The sequence below is a fragment of the Balaenoptera borealis genome, assembly GCF_965194805.1.
Source record: "Balaenoptera borealis genome assembly, chromosome: 12".
Taxonomy (NCBI): Eukaryota; Metazoa; Chordata; class Mammalia; order Artiodactyla; family Balaenopteridae; genus Balaenoptera; species Balaenoptera borealis.
The window spans coordinates 101406134-101422615 of NC_138869.1; the positions used below are offsets into that span (position 1 = coordinate 101406134).

At 37.6% G+C, this 16482-nt stretch overlaps 1 protein-coding gene across 1 annotated transcript in view; it reads right to left on the reverse strand.

Annotated features, from left to right (window-relative positions):
* The window catches only part of SYCP2L (synaptonemal complex protein 2 like), a 74044-nt gene that overhangs the window by 22294 nt on the left and 35268 nt on the right, over positions 1-16482 (reverse strand). The window contains exons 20-25 of the mRNA XM_082347710.1: positions 10245-10293; positions 9018-9165; positions 8395-8444; positions 6259-6388; positions 5056-5129; positions 4824-4893 (exon numbers count right to left, since the gene is read on the reverse strand). Of these exons, the coding sequence (XP_082203836.1) occupies positions 4824-4893; positions 5056-5129; positions 6259-6388; positions 8395-8444; positions 9018-9165; positions 10245-10293 (521 nt within the window). The remainder of the gene's footprint in view (positions 1-4823; positions 4894-5055; positions 5130-6258; positions 6389-8394; positions 8445-9017; positions 9166-10244; positions 10294-16482) is intronic.

Sequence of the window (16482 nt, forward strand, 5' to 3'; positions counted from 1 at the left end):
CAAAGACTAAAGGAGGTGACTTCTTCTTCAAATATGAAGACAGCAACGCAAAACTTCAAGGAACATGAGAACTCAAGGAAACACGACACCTCCAAAAAACCACAATAATGATATAGTCACGGACCGCCACAGAAAATGGAGCTCTGCAATTTGCCTAATAAAGACTGCAAAGTAGTTGCTTTCAGGAAGCTCAGTTAGCTACAAGAACACACAAAGACAATTCAATAAAATCAGGCAAACAATAAGCAAACAAAATGAAAAGTTTAATAGAGAAATAGAAATAATAAAAAAAGAACCAAACAGAAACTCTGGCGCGAAGGAATACAAAAGTGAAATGAAAAATGCAATAATAGAGAATATCAACAGCAGACCTGATCCAGAAGAAGAAGAATCTATGTCAAAGACAGATCATTTACCCAAATTATCCAGTCAGAGGAGAACAAAGGAAAAAGAATAAAAGAGAGTAAGAAAGCCTATATGAACTATGTGATAGCACTAATACAAACAAACTATACCATTAATAGAAACAATTCACAGAAACAGAACAAACAATCCTAAAATTTGTATGGAACAACAAAAGACCTCGAATAGCCACAGCAATCTTGAGAAAGAAGAACAAAGCTGGAGGCATCATGTTTCCTGATGCCTACATGTTTCCTACATTACAAAGATGTAATAAAACAGTAGGGTACTGGCATAAAAAAGAGACCCATAAATCAATGGAATAGAATAGAGAGCCAAGAAATAAACCCAGGCATGTACAATCAAATTAATTTACAACAAAGAAGCAAAGAGTATACAATGGAAAAAAAAAGTCTCTTCAACAGATGGTGTTAGGAAAACATGACAGGCACATGTAAAAGAATGAAACTGGACCACAATCTTACACCATACACAAAAGTTAACTCAAAATCAATTAAAGACTTATATGTAAGACTTGAAATCATAAAATTCCTAGAAGAAAATACAGGCTGTAAGTTCCTTGACATCCATCTTGATGATCATTTTTTGGATTTGACACCAAAAGCAAAGGCAACAAAAACGAAAATAAACAAGTGGGACTACATCAAACTAAAAAGCTTCTGTACAGAAAAGAAAACCATCAATAAAATGAAAAATCAAACTACAAAAGGGAAGAAAATATTTGCAAATTGTACATCTGACAAGGGGTTAATATCCAAAATATATAAAGAACTCACATAATTCAATAGCCAAAAAAACAAATAATTGATTAAAATGAGAGTAGAGAATCTGAATAGACATTTTTCCAAAGACATACAGACAGCCAATAGGTACATGAAAAGATGCTCAACATCACCGATGATTGGAGCAAACCAAAACCACAATGAGATAAACTCACACCTATTAAAATTCCTATTATAAAAACACAAGAGATAACAAGTGTTGGTGAAAATGTGGAGAATAGAGAACCCTTGTGCACGGTTAGTTGGAATGTAAACTGGTGCAGCTACTATGGAAAACAGTATAGAGGTTCTTCCAAAAATTAAAAATTAAACTACCATATAATCTAGCAATTCCACTTCTTTGTATTTAATAGAAGAAAATGAAAACACTAACTTGAAAATATATATGTACCCACCATGTTCACTGCAGTATTATTTATAGTAGCCAAGACATGGAAGCAATATAAGTGTCCAATGATGGATGAATAAAGAAAATGTGGTATACATATACAACAGGATATTATTCAGTCATAAAAAAGAATAAAATCTTGCCATTTGTGTCAACACGGATGGACCTTGAGGGCAAAATGCTAAGTGAAATAAGTCAGACAGAAAGACAAATACTGTATGACCTCACTTACATGTGGAATTGAAAAGGAAAACAAAAAACAAAACCAAACTCATAGGTACAGAGAACAGATTGGTGGTTGCCAGAGGTGGGTGAAGGGGTGCAAATGGGTGAAGGGGGTGAAAAGGTACAAACTTCCAATTACAAAATAAGTCCTGGGGATGTAATGTACAGACAGGATGGCAACTATAGTTAATACTTTATTGTGTATTTGAAAGTTTCTGAGAGAGTAGATCTTAAAAGTTATCATCACAAGAAAAAAAAACTGTAACTACCTGTGGGGATAGATGTTAACTCGACTTATTGTTGTGATCATTTTACAATATGTACAAATGTCAAATCATTGTTATACACCTGAAATTAATATGCTACCTGAAATTAATATGCTACATGTCAATGATATCCCAATTTTAAAAAAAGGAAACAATCTACACATTATTGGAGTCCCAGAAGGATAAAAGAGAGAAAAGGGGCAGAAAGCTATTTTAAAAAATAATGGCTGATAGGGAAGAATGGATGCATGTATACGTATGGCTGAGTGCTTTGCTGTGCACCTGAAATTATCACATTGTTAATCAGCTATACTCCAATATAAAATAAAAAATTAAAAAAAAAATAATAGGGACTTCCCTCGTGGCACAGTGGTTTAGAAACTGCCTGCCAACGCAGGGGACATGGGTTCGAGCCCTGGTCTGGGAAGATCCCACATGCCACGGCGCAGCTAAGCCCGTGCACCACCACTACTGAGCCTGCACTCTAGAGCCCACAAGTCACAGCTACTGAGCCCTTGTGCCTAGAGCCCATGCTCCGCAACGAGAAGCCACCGCAATGAGAAGCCCGCACACCACAAGAAAGAGTAGCCCCCACTCGCTGCAGCTAGAGAAAGCCTGCATGCAGCAACAAAGACCCAAAGCAGCCAAAAATTAATTAATTAATTAATTTTTAAAAATAATAATAATAGCTGAAAACTTCCAAAATCTGGGGAGAAGTTTGGACATCCAAGGTCACGAAGCTCTCAAACCCCCAAAAGATTCACCCACAAAGATCTTTTGCAAGACACATTATAACAAAACTGTGTAAAATCAAACACACAGAGAGAATTTTAAAAGGAGCAAAAGAAAAAAAATTTCTCACATACAAGGGGACACCCATAACGCTATTAGCAGATTTCTCTGCAGAAACCTTACAGGCCAAAAAAGAGTGGGATAATGTATACATATAAAGTGCTGAAAGAAAAAACTGCCAACCAACAATACTTTACCTGGCAAAGTTGTCCTTCATAAATGAAGGAAAGATTAAAACTTTCCCAGAAAAATAAAAGCTTAGGGAGTCATCACCACTAGATCTGCCTTACAAATAGTGTGGAAAGCAGTTTGTCAAAAGAAATAAAAAATGCTAATTAGTAACATGAAAATATATTAAAAAATATAAAACACACTGGTAAAGTATATATTCAAATTTGGAATACTGTAATATTGTAATACAGTGGTGTGTTAATGAACTCTAGAATAAAGGTCAAAGGGTGAAAATATTTAAAATAATTATAGCTATAATTTCTAATAGATATACAATATAAAAAGAGATAAATTATAACATCTAAAACATAAAATGTGGGTGGGGAGAGAAAAACGGTAGTTTTGTATGCAATAGAAGTTATCAGCTTAGGGCTTCCCTGGTGGCGCAGTGGTTGAGAATCTGCCTGCTAATGCAGGGGACACGGGTTCGAGCCCTGGTCTGGGAAGATCCCACATGCCACGGAGCAGCTGGGCCCGTGAGCCACAGCTGCTGAGCCTGCGCGTCTGGAGCCTGTGCCCCGCAACGGGAGGGGCCGCGATAGTGAAAGGCCCGCGCACCGCGATGAAGAGCGGTCCCCGCACCGCGATGAAGAGTGGCCCCCGCTTGCCGCAACTAGAGAAAGCCCTCGCACGAACCGAAGACCCAACACAGCCAAAAATAAATAATAAATAAATAAATAAAGTAGCTATAAGATTTAAAAAAAAAAAAGAAGTTATCAGCTTAAACTATATCTCGAAAATGTTTTATGTAAGCCTCATGGTAACCACAAAGCAGAAATCTATAGTAGATACATAAAAAAATAAAGAAAAGGGAATCAAGGCATACCACTATAGAAAATCATCAACCACAAAAGAAAACAGCAAGAGAGGAAGAAATTAAAAGAAACTACAAAACAGCCAGAAAACAATTAATACAAAGGCATTAGTAAGTCCTTACAAATCAATGATTACTTTAAATGTAAACGGAGAGTGGAAGCTAACACAACATTACAAAGCAACCATACTCCAATGAAAATTAATTTAAAATAAAGAAAAGAAATGTAAATGGATTAAATTCTCCAATCAAATGGCACAGAGTGGCTAAATGGATAAAATATGACCCAACTATATGCTGCCTACTGGAGACTCAACTCAGCTTTAAGGACGCACATAGGCTCAAAGTGAAAGAATGGAAAAAGATATTCCATGCAAGTGGAAATCAAAAGAAAGCAGGAATAGCTATGCTTATATCAGTCAAAATAGACTTTAAAGTCAAAATATTTAACAAGAGACAAAGAAGTTCATTACATAATGATAAATGGGTCACTCCATCAAGAGAATGTAACAATTGTAAATATATATGCACCCAATATCACAGCACCTAAACATTTTAAGCAAATACTAACAGATCTAAAGGGAGACAGCAACAACACTATAATAGTAGGGGACTGCCTTCCGTGGGGTGGGAGAAGAAGCATGCTGGTTGATGGGACCTGGGTCCCAGGCCATATGCTTCTTGACACAGACGTGCTTGTTCCTGAGTGACAACCTCTGCTCCTCCCCTTGACCTTCAGGCACACTTGGAGCTGGTAAGCAGATGACATTGCCCTCTCCAAGGCCTGGCAACTGTCACTCTGTATAGTGATTGTATCTGCCTCAATTTGAATAACAACCCAGTCTGCCAAAATCAGACTACTTTTGCTTTATTCTGCAAAAAAAAGTTTAGAATTCTCTCACCTCTGTCTTCCAAGTTTTGCAGTTTATGCTTCAAGCTAGTACTTTTCATCAATGACTCTTGGGTCACAGTCTTAAAAAAAAAAAAAAGGCCACAAATACATGTATTCGTGTCAAAATAAGAAACACATGGTGCTACATTATCCCTTAAGAAGGAATAAGCTAGTACATTAAGCAAATATAATATTAATTCTGGAAAACCAGATGAATAACCAACAATTAAATAGTACAATACCTCAGATACATTTTCTTCAACATCTGAGGGCTCCAAGGAAGAGAGATCGCTCAGTGGGTGGGGACTTTGAAGTTCTGAGTATTAGAGAGAATGAATACTTTTAAGGGAATAAACACACTGAGAGGCAATTGAGGCAATAACATTTCACTATCAGTCTATAAATTAAATTTCAACATCCCCTGCCCCACCCCCTACAAAAGGGACACAGTTCTAAAAAAAAAAAAAAAAAGAACCCGAAACCCAAACCAAAAACCACTTTGTATCTTGCAGGGCATGCATGGGTATTAGGGGTTACAGGTCTGTATATAAAATGAATAGCCAGTTACCTACTAGGTCAGCACCTTTAGTAGCTGCCCATCTGGCCCCAAATACACAGCAAGGATTCTACCACCTCAATGTGGTCCTTCTCTTTCCTCTCTTAGATGCATTCCCTTACTCCTCTTCCTCTCTCCCGCTATATTTCCCTCTCTCCCACTATATTTTTCCCTCTCTCCTGCTATATTTCCCTCTCTCCTATTTTCGTTTCCCTACTTCTTTTCTTCCAGTGGCAGCTAAACTAAGAGGCTGGCAGTCGTGTGCTTGCTGATGCCATTATGTGCCTGCCAATGTGCTATGCTCTGAAATGACAGAGGTGAAGAAAACAAAATCCCTACTCTTACCAATTTAAAAGATGTGAATTGTTTTAATAAAATACAGTGGGGGCTGAGATAAACCTTACAGGTCAAGGGGTGGCACACTCTGGCCCCTCAGGCCAAATCCAGTCTGCCACCTGGTTTTATAAATAAAGTTTTATGGAAACACAGCCATGCCCATTGGTTTACATCTTGTCTGTGGCTCATTTGGAGCTACAAAGGCAGAGCTGAATAGATGCAACAGAAACTCTAGGGGCCAAAAAGCAAAAAGTAGTTACTCTGGTCCTCTACAGAAAAAGTTTACCAACCCCTGCAATAAATCATCATTTGAGCTTCCTGCTATTTTTAAAGAGGAAGAATACCAGCAATTCTTATGCACAAGCTGATCTCAAACGTTAAAACGGAATTAAAACAATGTCCTCTGTCTTTTGTTAATGAGGGCATAAAAGAGAAGATCAATCATACTTTCACACTTTCTTCAACAGATATTAAAAGAAATACATTTTGCTTTTTCAAACTACCTTTCCCAAAATATAATTTTTTCTATGTAGATTGACAGAAAATCACATACCTATCTTCTGGGCAGAATCTTCAGGAGTTAAAAAGGCAGAACTACTCTGAAATTCCGTTCCAGAAATTTTTGGAGGTGTGACATTATTTTGCCCGGAGGTATCTTTCTGTAATGGTGTTAGAGTTTTAGCCTAAAATAGAATATTTTTTATAAAGTGTTAACTTGTTTTGAGTGGTTGGGAATGTTATCAAAACATTCCAAGACACTTCCAACATCCTTTTTAAATGATTAAGTATTGGATATGCTCCATTTGAAAAGAACAGTAAGACCATAAGATCGCAGGGTTGGAAGCACATTCGGTCAGGCATCAATTGATGGCTCTAAGTCAAAGTTCTCAAAGTGTGGTCCCAAACCACAGGCTCAGCAACACCTAGAACTTGACAGAAAAGCAAATTCTCAAGCCCCAATGACAATGTACTCAATCAGAAACTCTGCAGACAGGACCCAGCAATCTGCATTTCCGCAAGCCATCCTGGCCATTCTGGTCACTGAAGTCTGAGAACCACTGCTCTAATTCAGGAGCCAGCAAACCATATCATATCCACTCATCTGAGTACTGTCCATGGCTGCCTTCACGCTACAATGGCAGAGTTGAATGGCTGCCACAGAAACCATATGCCCGAAAAGACTAAAATATTTAGTATCTGGCCCTTCACAGAAAAGGTGTACCAACCCCTGCTTCTAAGTTATTCTCTTAAACTTCAGCACAGAGAACTGAGTTCTAGATACCAATGTCTGTATAAAGTCAGCAATGCCCTCACTGAAAATCAGCATAGACTCCTTGTCAGTTGCACACCTTAAATTTATGGCTTCTCAAAGCTTTCCTCTTTCTTCTTTGGTACCTATTTTTTTTAAAAAGCTGTATATTGCTAAAAACTGTTCTTTTGGCCTATTTCTAACTGATAACTCCTTATCTCAGGTTGAACTATTCAACAAATATTTAGGTACTTGCTCTGGCTCACAGGTTTGAGCTATCAGCTCTGTTACCTCAGAACATGAGTGTCCCTTAGCCTCATAGAGGGCAGCACCCCGCGCCCCCAGGCTGATGGCAGAAGGCAGGTCGGGCAGGGAGGGCAGATGACGAGCTACTATTAGAGCCCTAACAACATTCTATTTCTGTACAGGCAAGCGGGGTACTGCTGACGCCCTCAGAATGCCAGCAGCTGCCCTTAGAAAACTCTTAAACACTTCGCACTATATTCTGCAGTGTGTGTGTTTGTGTGTGTGTGTGTGTGTGTGTGTGTGTAGATACACATATATAAAATATATGTACATATATGTATTATATATGTACATATATTAGATATGTATATATGTATTACATGCATGTAATATGTACATATATGTATTTTTATATATAAGTGTATAGTTTGTACATATAAAATATATGTGCACAATTATATATAATACATATCATATATACATGATTATATATATTATGTTACATATTTTATATAAAATATCATATATACAGTATACATATACACACTATACTATATATACTATCTATCTAATTTCATTTGACAAAGAACAAAAGCCAACTGCTTAGAGAGGTAATTCAGCTAAAAGCATGATAAATTAAGCTCTGAATTGGCCCGGAGGACACTCGTGTCCATGTTCTTAACTACTTTGATATAAAACAAGGATAACTGAGAGGAATTAAGAAACTTTCAGGGCTTATTCAATATTTGAAATGGCTGAAGGCATTTCAACTGCTTGCAAAATAAAGACTTAAACGTTTAAATCATTAAAATCTTTGGGAGTAACATGTCAACAAACTGAGAACTAACGGAAGAATTAAACCAAGAAATTTATTTTAAAATATAAATTCAAAAAAGCATACATTTGCAGGAAATCAGAAGAGCCCAGATTTCAAGCTTAGTTCATAATAAACATCTTGCAACAAATTTGCAACCAATGAAAAAAGATCCTAAATTTTTACCCAAGATTCATATAAAATGTTTAGAAGTCCTTGAAGTTTCTATTGAAAGTGGTTTACATACTAGTAAACCACTGGTTTATTATTCTCATATTTCAGAAAGGAGTTTTTTGAGAAATAAAGGTGGTTTAAAGAGATCAATTTGTTTCAAGCTTACACCACAAGGGCACACGGCAGGCCAGAAAAAATTTACTTACTTGGTCTTTCTCAAGGTCACTGCCACCGCTGAGAGGGAAAGGTGGCAAGGCTAAAATGAAAGGGAATATGAGTACAATGGGTAAGTTTACTTATCAGAAATACCAAAATACACACTAGAAGCAATTCCCACCTCCCACAGCTTGCTGAAATGTCTAGCTCTTATGATCTAATTATTTAACTTTGTTCCTCACTATCCAGCATGAATTCTCTGCTCCAGATCCTGTTCCTGAATGCTGTTCTCACATCTTTCTCGTTTTACCTAATTAGAATGCTTCCCCTTCTCCACACCTCTTCAAGTCCTATTCTTCTCCCAAGCATTAGCTGAGGTCCCACCCAGCTCTTCCTTGAAGCTTTCCCTGATGATTTCAGGTTACGTCAGATTCCTCTTATCTGAACTCCTTACTCCATTTATCTACGTCTCAAATTTAACAATTATTGGTCAATTCCATATTCTTTCATACTGTTTTACATATGTACATTTTCCCTTTCCAGTCTACCAGGGAAGGAGGGCCACATGATCATATATCTCTTTGGTACCCGCTGCTTACATCACGTATTGAAAAATTAATACCTGATAATTTATTTGAAAAGTGACTGGAAAGAAAACACACACCAAACTTACTTCTTATGTTACTTCTGGTTTTTATCTTTTTTCTACTAGGATATGACTTTAGGGATTTCCTTTTTTGGTTACTGGTCCAAGACAGTTCACTGGCACTAGTATTTGAATCTTCATTACTCTCCGAGAAGAGGTGTTTCCTATAATTAACCTTTTACAAACACAGGTGATAAATGAGAACTATTAAAAGGACGTTAGTACCATTTATGTGCAATTAAACATATGACTATGAAGTTAGACAACAGAGAAGTAACTCCTTCTTCTAGGAGACTGGGCTTTCTTACATAATAAAAGGACACAGAAGTAAGAAGGGAGAAAAAGAGGATGATTATTTCATTAGTCAGTTCTCCACCAAGCTGCTGTAGTAAAAGATGACACAATCCTCTCTAATCAAATACTTGTTAGCTGTAGAGATGGTAGGTAACTTTCCAAAAGCTGATGCACCTGATTATTGGCCCAACACTAACTTCAAAACACTAACCCATAGGACTGAGAACCACCGCGAAAAGAAAGTCAGAAAGAGCCTTAACTTGTTTGTTTGAAGCCCATGACCTCTTATTTTAGAAAAAATAATTTCATTTACTGTTCATACAGAGATTTTTTTTTTTAACGTACTGACAATAGACTTAAAGCACTCTGCTTCCCAAAGCAAGAACAACAATGGAGAGATGGAAACGGGCGCACACAGGAACAAAACCACATCACTGACTCAGAGCCAAAAATTTCTTTTCAATTCATTAACACTTCTGATTCTATTCAGAGTAAATCTCAGCAGCTAGTAGGTCTTTAATATTTCTCTTCTTCTTCATAATCTTTTTTTTTTTTTTAACAAAGCAAGAACAGACTTTTGGCTCAAGGCCTAATACAAGGAAAAGTACAATTCGATATAACTTTGTTATTCTCCATCATACTTACTTGGGGGCTTACCAACTATTTGTTACAACTAATGCTGACTTTCCATTTCAAAGTGAAATGCTTTATGCATATGGCTGATTCACTTTGGTGTACAACAGAAACTAACACAGTATTGTGAAGCAATTATACTCCAATAAAGATCTATTAAAAAAATAAAAAAGTGAGGAAAGAAAAAATAAGTAAATAAATAAAACAAGCTTAAGATAAATTTAACTGAGAAACAGAGAGCAGAGCAATGGTAAAGTTTGAAGATGGTATGCAAATAACTAAAACATGGGAAGGATTGCCCCAAAACAATGAAAGTGATTCCATTACCGACATCCTTGTTTCTTGCTTTCTGTCACCCTCAAAAGCAGAATCTTCCCTAAAAGCAAAATACATTGAATTAATGGAACTGTTTCACCAACATCTTCTCCTTTCCCAACTTCACAGCACTTTTTTTTCCCCTTCACACGTCCTTTGATTGTGAGCCCAACTCATGGGAAGTACCCCATTCTGAGACAAACTTTTTATCTTGCAATCCATTTCCATACATCTTCTGCCTGCCAACAACTGCTATTTAACACAAAACAAACCTTTGTTGAGCCCTTCTCTGTCAGGCATACAAAGAAGAGGCTGGCAGGGTAACATGAGCAAGTAAGCAGTGAGTTGACAATGCTACAGAGCAGTGTTTCCTGCCTGGCTCTGCCTTAGAATCAACTGGGTGCTAAAAAGGCAAGCTTTTCTTGATGATTAGTGATGGTGAGCATCTTTTCATATACTTATTGGCCATTTGTATATCTTCTTTGGAGAAATGTCTATTCAAGTCCTTTCCCCATTTTATTTAATCAGGTGGTTTTTTTTTTTTTGCTATTGAATTGTAGGAGTTCCTTATATATTATACTTTGGATATTTACCCCTTATCAGATACATAGTTTGCTATTATCAAAAAACCAAAAGACAAGTCTTTCTATTTGCTACCATATAGAAAGAAACGTGATTTTTTTACGTTAATCTTATATCCTTCAATTTTGTTAAAGGGGAGTTGTTTAATGGGAACTGAGTTTCAGAAAGATGAAGATGAAAAAGCTCAGGAGATGGATGATGGTGATGGCTATACAACAACGTGAAGGTACTTAATGCCACTGAATGGTACACTTGAAAATGGTTAAGATGGTAAATTTTACATTATGCCTATTTTATCACAATTTTTTAAAAGTTAGTCTTACACTGGTAGTTTGTGTGTGTATAGTCTTGATTGGGATACAGTCTTGATTGGGATATAGTCTTGATTGGGATAATCATATAGCTAGTTAAAAATCCCACTAGGGGATTATAGATAGACAGGGAACTTCAGGGAGCTTTGGGAGACCACTGTAAGTTAATGATCACTCAAGAAAGCAATCGGAAAATCATGAAACAAAGCAGGCTTGCTTAACAACGAAACTAACAACAAAAATATACATCAAGTCAATGATGTCTGTGTCCTGCTGGTTGAGGTCAGTAAGTTAATGATCCCTAGGACATGGTCCTCTGCACATACTAAAAACAAAAATATAAGGGAAAGGTGACATTCCAAAGTAGAAGACCCTCATTATACTGAAACCTGAGATGACTTACCATATTTTAGCATACATTGTCATCCTTCTGCTGATTTGAATAGCACCATGACCATCCTGGTTTGACCACTAGGGACAAGAAAACTTCCCTGCCCGACATGGAGGAGGAGGTGATGAGGGAAGCTTGATGTCTACTCAAGAATGAGGAAGAAAGTGGGTTTCTCCCCCCTCCCCACTTTTCCTTTGTTTATAAAAATGTAACCCATTAAGTGCTAGGGGCAGAGCCCTCTTGCTTGTACCTCTTGTACCCCTCACAAGCCTCCTATACTAATAAACTCTTTCTTTACCTGTCACTCTGCCTCTTGCTGAATTCTTTCTGTGCTGAGACAGAAGAACCTATGCTCTACTGAGTCCCGAAATGCGTTTTGCGGTTTCAGTCTGAATTTATAAGCAGTTGCAGGTGCTGTTTTATTCCAACATGAAAGAGCTAAAAAGCTCTGAGCAGTACCCAAGACTTCTTTGCAATAATGGCATCTGAACGTCCCTTTTAATTGAAGTACTCTTTTGCAGAACAAAAAAACAGAGACCCAGAGATGAACAGATTACTCCAGTCAGGAATCTTTAACTCAGAGTCTGTGGTGTTACTGTTAGATGCTCTAGGGGAATTATGTACCCTCCGTAAGTCCAAGACCTACCCTTCTGCTCTATGTGGAAATATTCCGTAGGACCAAGCACGCAGCCCTTTCCCAAAGCCGAATCTGGACTTCTAGGAGTAACAGCAACAATGTTCCACGCCTCTCAGAACGAGAAAAAGGATTCTCAGATTCCAGTGGGGCTGAAGAATTCTCTCACGGCTGAATGGAGGATCAGACAGGCACAGAGAGTGGCAGCAGGTTGCTGAGAAGGCACGGCCCTGGCAGGGTTGCCTTACAGCAGCACACTTCCAAACCACGCTGGAAGCCCCTGCCAGCGCCCCACTCCTTCTGGGGCAGATGTGAGAGGAAGAGGTGAAGTCGGAAGAAACCTGGATTGCTCCAAGGATCTTAAAGAATGAGACTCTGGATGCCTGGACAAAAAAGTGTGATGGGAAGGAAGTGTAGGGGTAGGGCAGGTTTCTACCCTCTTCTAGTTGAAAGAGATCCTTGAACAATGAATGGCTAGCCATAGTGATGGTATAAAAACACTACATTTTATTTCCTGGCTCATGGCCTGACAGAAATGTAGGCTCTATTCCTGGCTTAGAACTCCCATTTTTTAAGGTCAAGAAAGAACAAATTTCACAGTGTGACAGAGTGCTTTAAACTAGCATCATGAAAGGAGAAATAGCACTGTTCATATATAAATTGTAAACCCTTAAAGCCCAAAACCAATATAGGCTGACACAGAAAAACAATAGGAAAGATATCTAGTAACTCAAAGAAGAAGAATGGTATTGGGGAGGTGGAGCCACAATAACATATAAAAATTAATGAAGTAAATAAAGGAAATTATAACACACTGAGGACCCTTTGGGGGATTGTGCGGTTCTGGCAGAGGAATGAAGAAATAGCCCACATCAGTATTGGATCTGTTCATTCATTCATCAGTCCATCCATCAATGAAATTGTATTACTGAACCTATTGACAAGAATGTCTAGCAACTAGAACCCTCAAAGATTGGGACTTCCCTGGCAGTCCAGTGGTTAAGACTCTGCACTTCCAATGCAGGGGGTTGTGGGTTCGATCCCTCGTTGGGGAACTAAGATCCCACATGCTGCATGTTGCAGCCAAAAAGAAAAAAAAAATCAAATAGAACCCTCAAAGACTGCTGGTGGGAATGTAAAATGCTGCAAAGACTGTGGAAAACATTTTGGCACTTTTTAAAAAAGTTAAACATATACCAATTATGATCCAGCTATCCCATTTCCTATATATTTACCCAAGAGAAAAGAAAACACATCTCCATACAAAGACTTACACATGAATCCTGAGGGCTTTACTTGTAACAACAAAAAACTGGAAACTCAAACGTCCATCGCAGGAGAATGGATAAACAAAATGTGGTATATCCATACAATGGATCCACTATTCTCCATACTACTCAATAATATAAAAGAATGAACTGTTGATACACGATGAATCTCAAAATAATTACACTGAATGAAAGAAGCTAGAAAAAAAGTACTTACTGTTTGGTTCCATTTAAATAAGATTTTTAAAACTACAAACTCATCTATAGTGACAGAAAGCAGATCAGTAATTGCCAAGGGGTGGGAATGCAGAAAGACAGGAGGGAGGGATTTCAAAGGGTCAGGAAGAAATTCTTGGAGATGACAGATATGGTCCTTATCTTGATTGTGGTGATGGTTCTTGGGTGTAGACATATGTCAAAAACTGTATGTCATAGATGCAAAAATCTTCAACAAAATACTAGCAAACAGAATCCAACAGCACATTAAAAGGATCATACACCATGATCAAATGGGGTTTATCCCAGGAATGCAAGGATTCTCCAAAATACGCAAATCAATCAATGTGATAAGCCATATTAACAAATTAAGGAGAGAAACCATATGATCATCTCAATAGATGCAAAAAAAGCTTTTGACAAAATCCAACACCCATTTAGTAGGCATAGAGGGAACTTACCTTAAGATAATAAAGGCCATATATGAAAAACCCACAGCCAACATTGTTCTCAATGGTGAAAAACTGAAACCATTTCCTCTAAGATCACGAACAAGACAAGGCTGTCCACTCTCACCACTATTATTCACAGTTTTGGAAGTTTTAGCCACAGCAATCAGAGAAGGAAAAGAAATGAAAGGAATCCAAATCAGAAAAGAGTAAGTAAAGCTGTCACTGTTTGCAGATGACATGATCCTATACATAGAGAATCCTAAAGATGCCACCAGAAAACTACTAGAGCTAATCAATGAATCTGGTAAAGTAGCAGGATACAAAATTAATGCACAGAAATCTCTTGCATTCCTATACACTAATGATGAAAAATCTGAAAGAGAAATTAAGGAAACACTCCCATTTACCATTGCAACAAAAAGAATAAAATACCTAGGAACAGACCTACCTAAGGAAACAAAAGACCTGTATGCAGAAAACTATAAGACACTGATGAAAGAAATCAAAGATGATACAAACAGATGGAGAGCTATACCATGTTCTTGGATTGGAAGAATCAACACTGTGAAAATGACTATACTACCCAAAGCAATCTACAGATTCAATGCAATCCCTATCAAACTACCAATGGCATTTTTCACAGAACTAGAACAAAAAATTTCACAACTTGTATGGAAACACAAAAGACCCTGAATAGCCAAAACAATCTTGAGAAAGAAAAATGGAGCTGGAGGAATAAGGCTCCCTGACTTCAGACTATACTACAAAGCTACAGTAATCAAGACAGTATGGTACTGTCACAAGAACAGAAATATAAATCAATGGAACAAGACAGAAAGCCCAGAGATAAACCCACGTACGTATGGGCACCTTATTTTTAATAAAGGAGGCAAGAGTATACAATGGAGAAAAGACAGCCTCTTCAATAAGTGGTGCTGGGAAAACTGGACAGCTACATGCAAAAGAATGAAATTAGAACACTTCCTAACACCATATACAAAAATAAACTCAAAATGGATTAAAGACCTAAATATAAGGCCAGACACTATAAAACTCTTAGAGGAAAACATAGGCAGAACACTCTTTGACATAAATCACAGCAAGATCCGTTTTGACCCATCTCCTAGAGAAATGGAAATAAAACCAAAAATAAACAAATGGGACCTAATGAAACTTAAAAGCTTTTGCACAGCAAAAGAAACCATAAACAAGATGAGAAGACAACCCTTAGAATGGGAGAAAATATTTGCAAATGAAGCAACTGACAAAGGATTAATCTCCAAAATTTACAAGCAGCTCATGCAGCTCAATATCAAAAAAACAAACAACCCAATCCAAAAATGGGCAGAAGACCTAAACAGACATTTCTCCAAAGAAGATATACAGATTGCCAACAAACACATGATGCTCAACATCACTAATCATTAGAGAAATGCAAATCGAAACTTCAATGAGGTATCACCTCACACTGGTCAGAATGGCCATCATCAAAAAATCTACAAACAATAAATGCTGGAGAGGGTGTGGAGAAAAGGGAACCCTCTTGCACTGTTGGTGGGGATGTAAATTGATACAGCCACTACGGAGAACAGTATGGAGGTTCCTTAAAAAACTAAAAATAGAACTACCATACAACCCAGCAATCCCACTACTGGGCATATACCCCGAGAAAACCATAATTCAAAAAGAGACATGTACCACAATGTTCACTGCAGCACTATTTACAAAAGCCAGGACCTGGAAGCAACCTAAGTGTCCATCAACAGATGAATGGATAAAGAAGATGTGGCACATATATACAATGGAATATTACTCAGCCATAAAAAGAAATGAAATTGAGTTATTTGTACTGAGGTGGATGGACCTAGAGTCTGTCATACAGAGTGAAGTAAGTCAGAAAGAGAAAAACAAATACTGTATGCTAACACATATATATGGAATCTGATGAACCTAGGGGCAGGACAGGAATAAAGATGCAGACGTAGAGAATGGACCTGAGGACACGGGGAGGGGGAAGGGTAAGCTGGGATGAAGTGAGAGAGTGGCATGGACATATATACACTACCAAATGTAAAATAGATAGCTAGTGGGAAGCAGCCGCACAGCACAGGGAGATCAGCTCGGTGCTTTGTGACCACCTAGAGGGGTGGGATAGGGAGGGTGGGAGGGAGACACAAGAGGGAGGAGATATGGGGATATATGTATACATACAGCTGATTCACCTTGTTATACAGCAGAAACTAACACACCATTGTAAAGCAAATATACTCCAATAAAGATGTTAGAAAAAAAACGGTGTGTCAAAAATTTGATGTTAAAGTATACATCAAATTGTACACTTCAAATATGTACGCTTTATTTTATTTCAGTTATATCTCAATAAAGCTGTAAAAAAA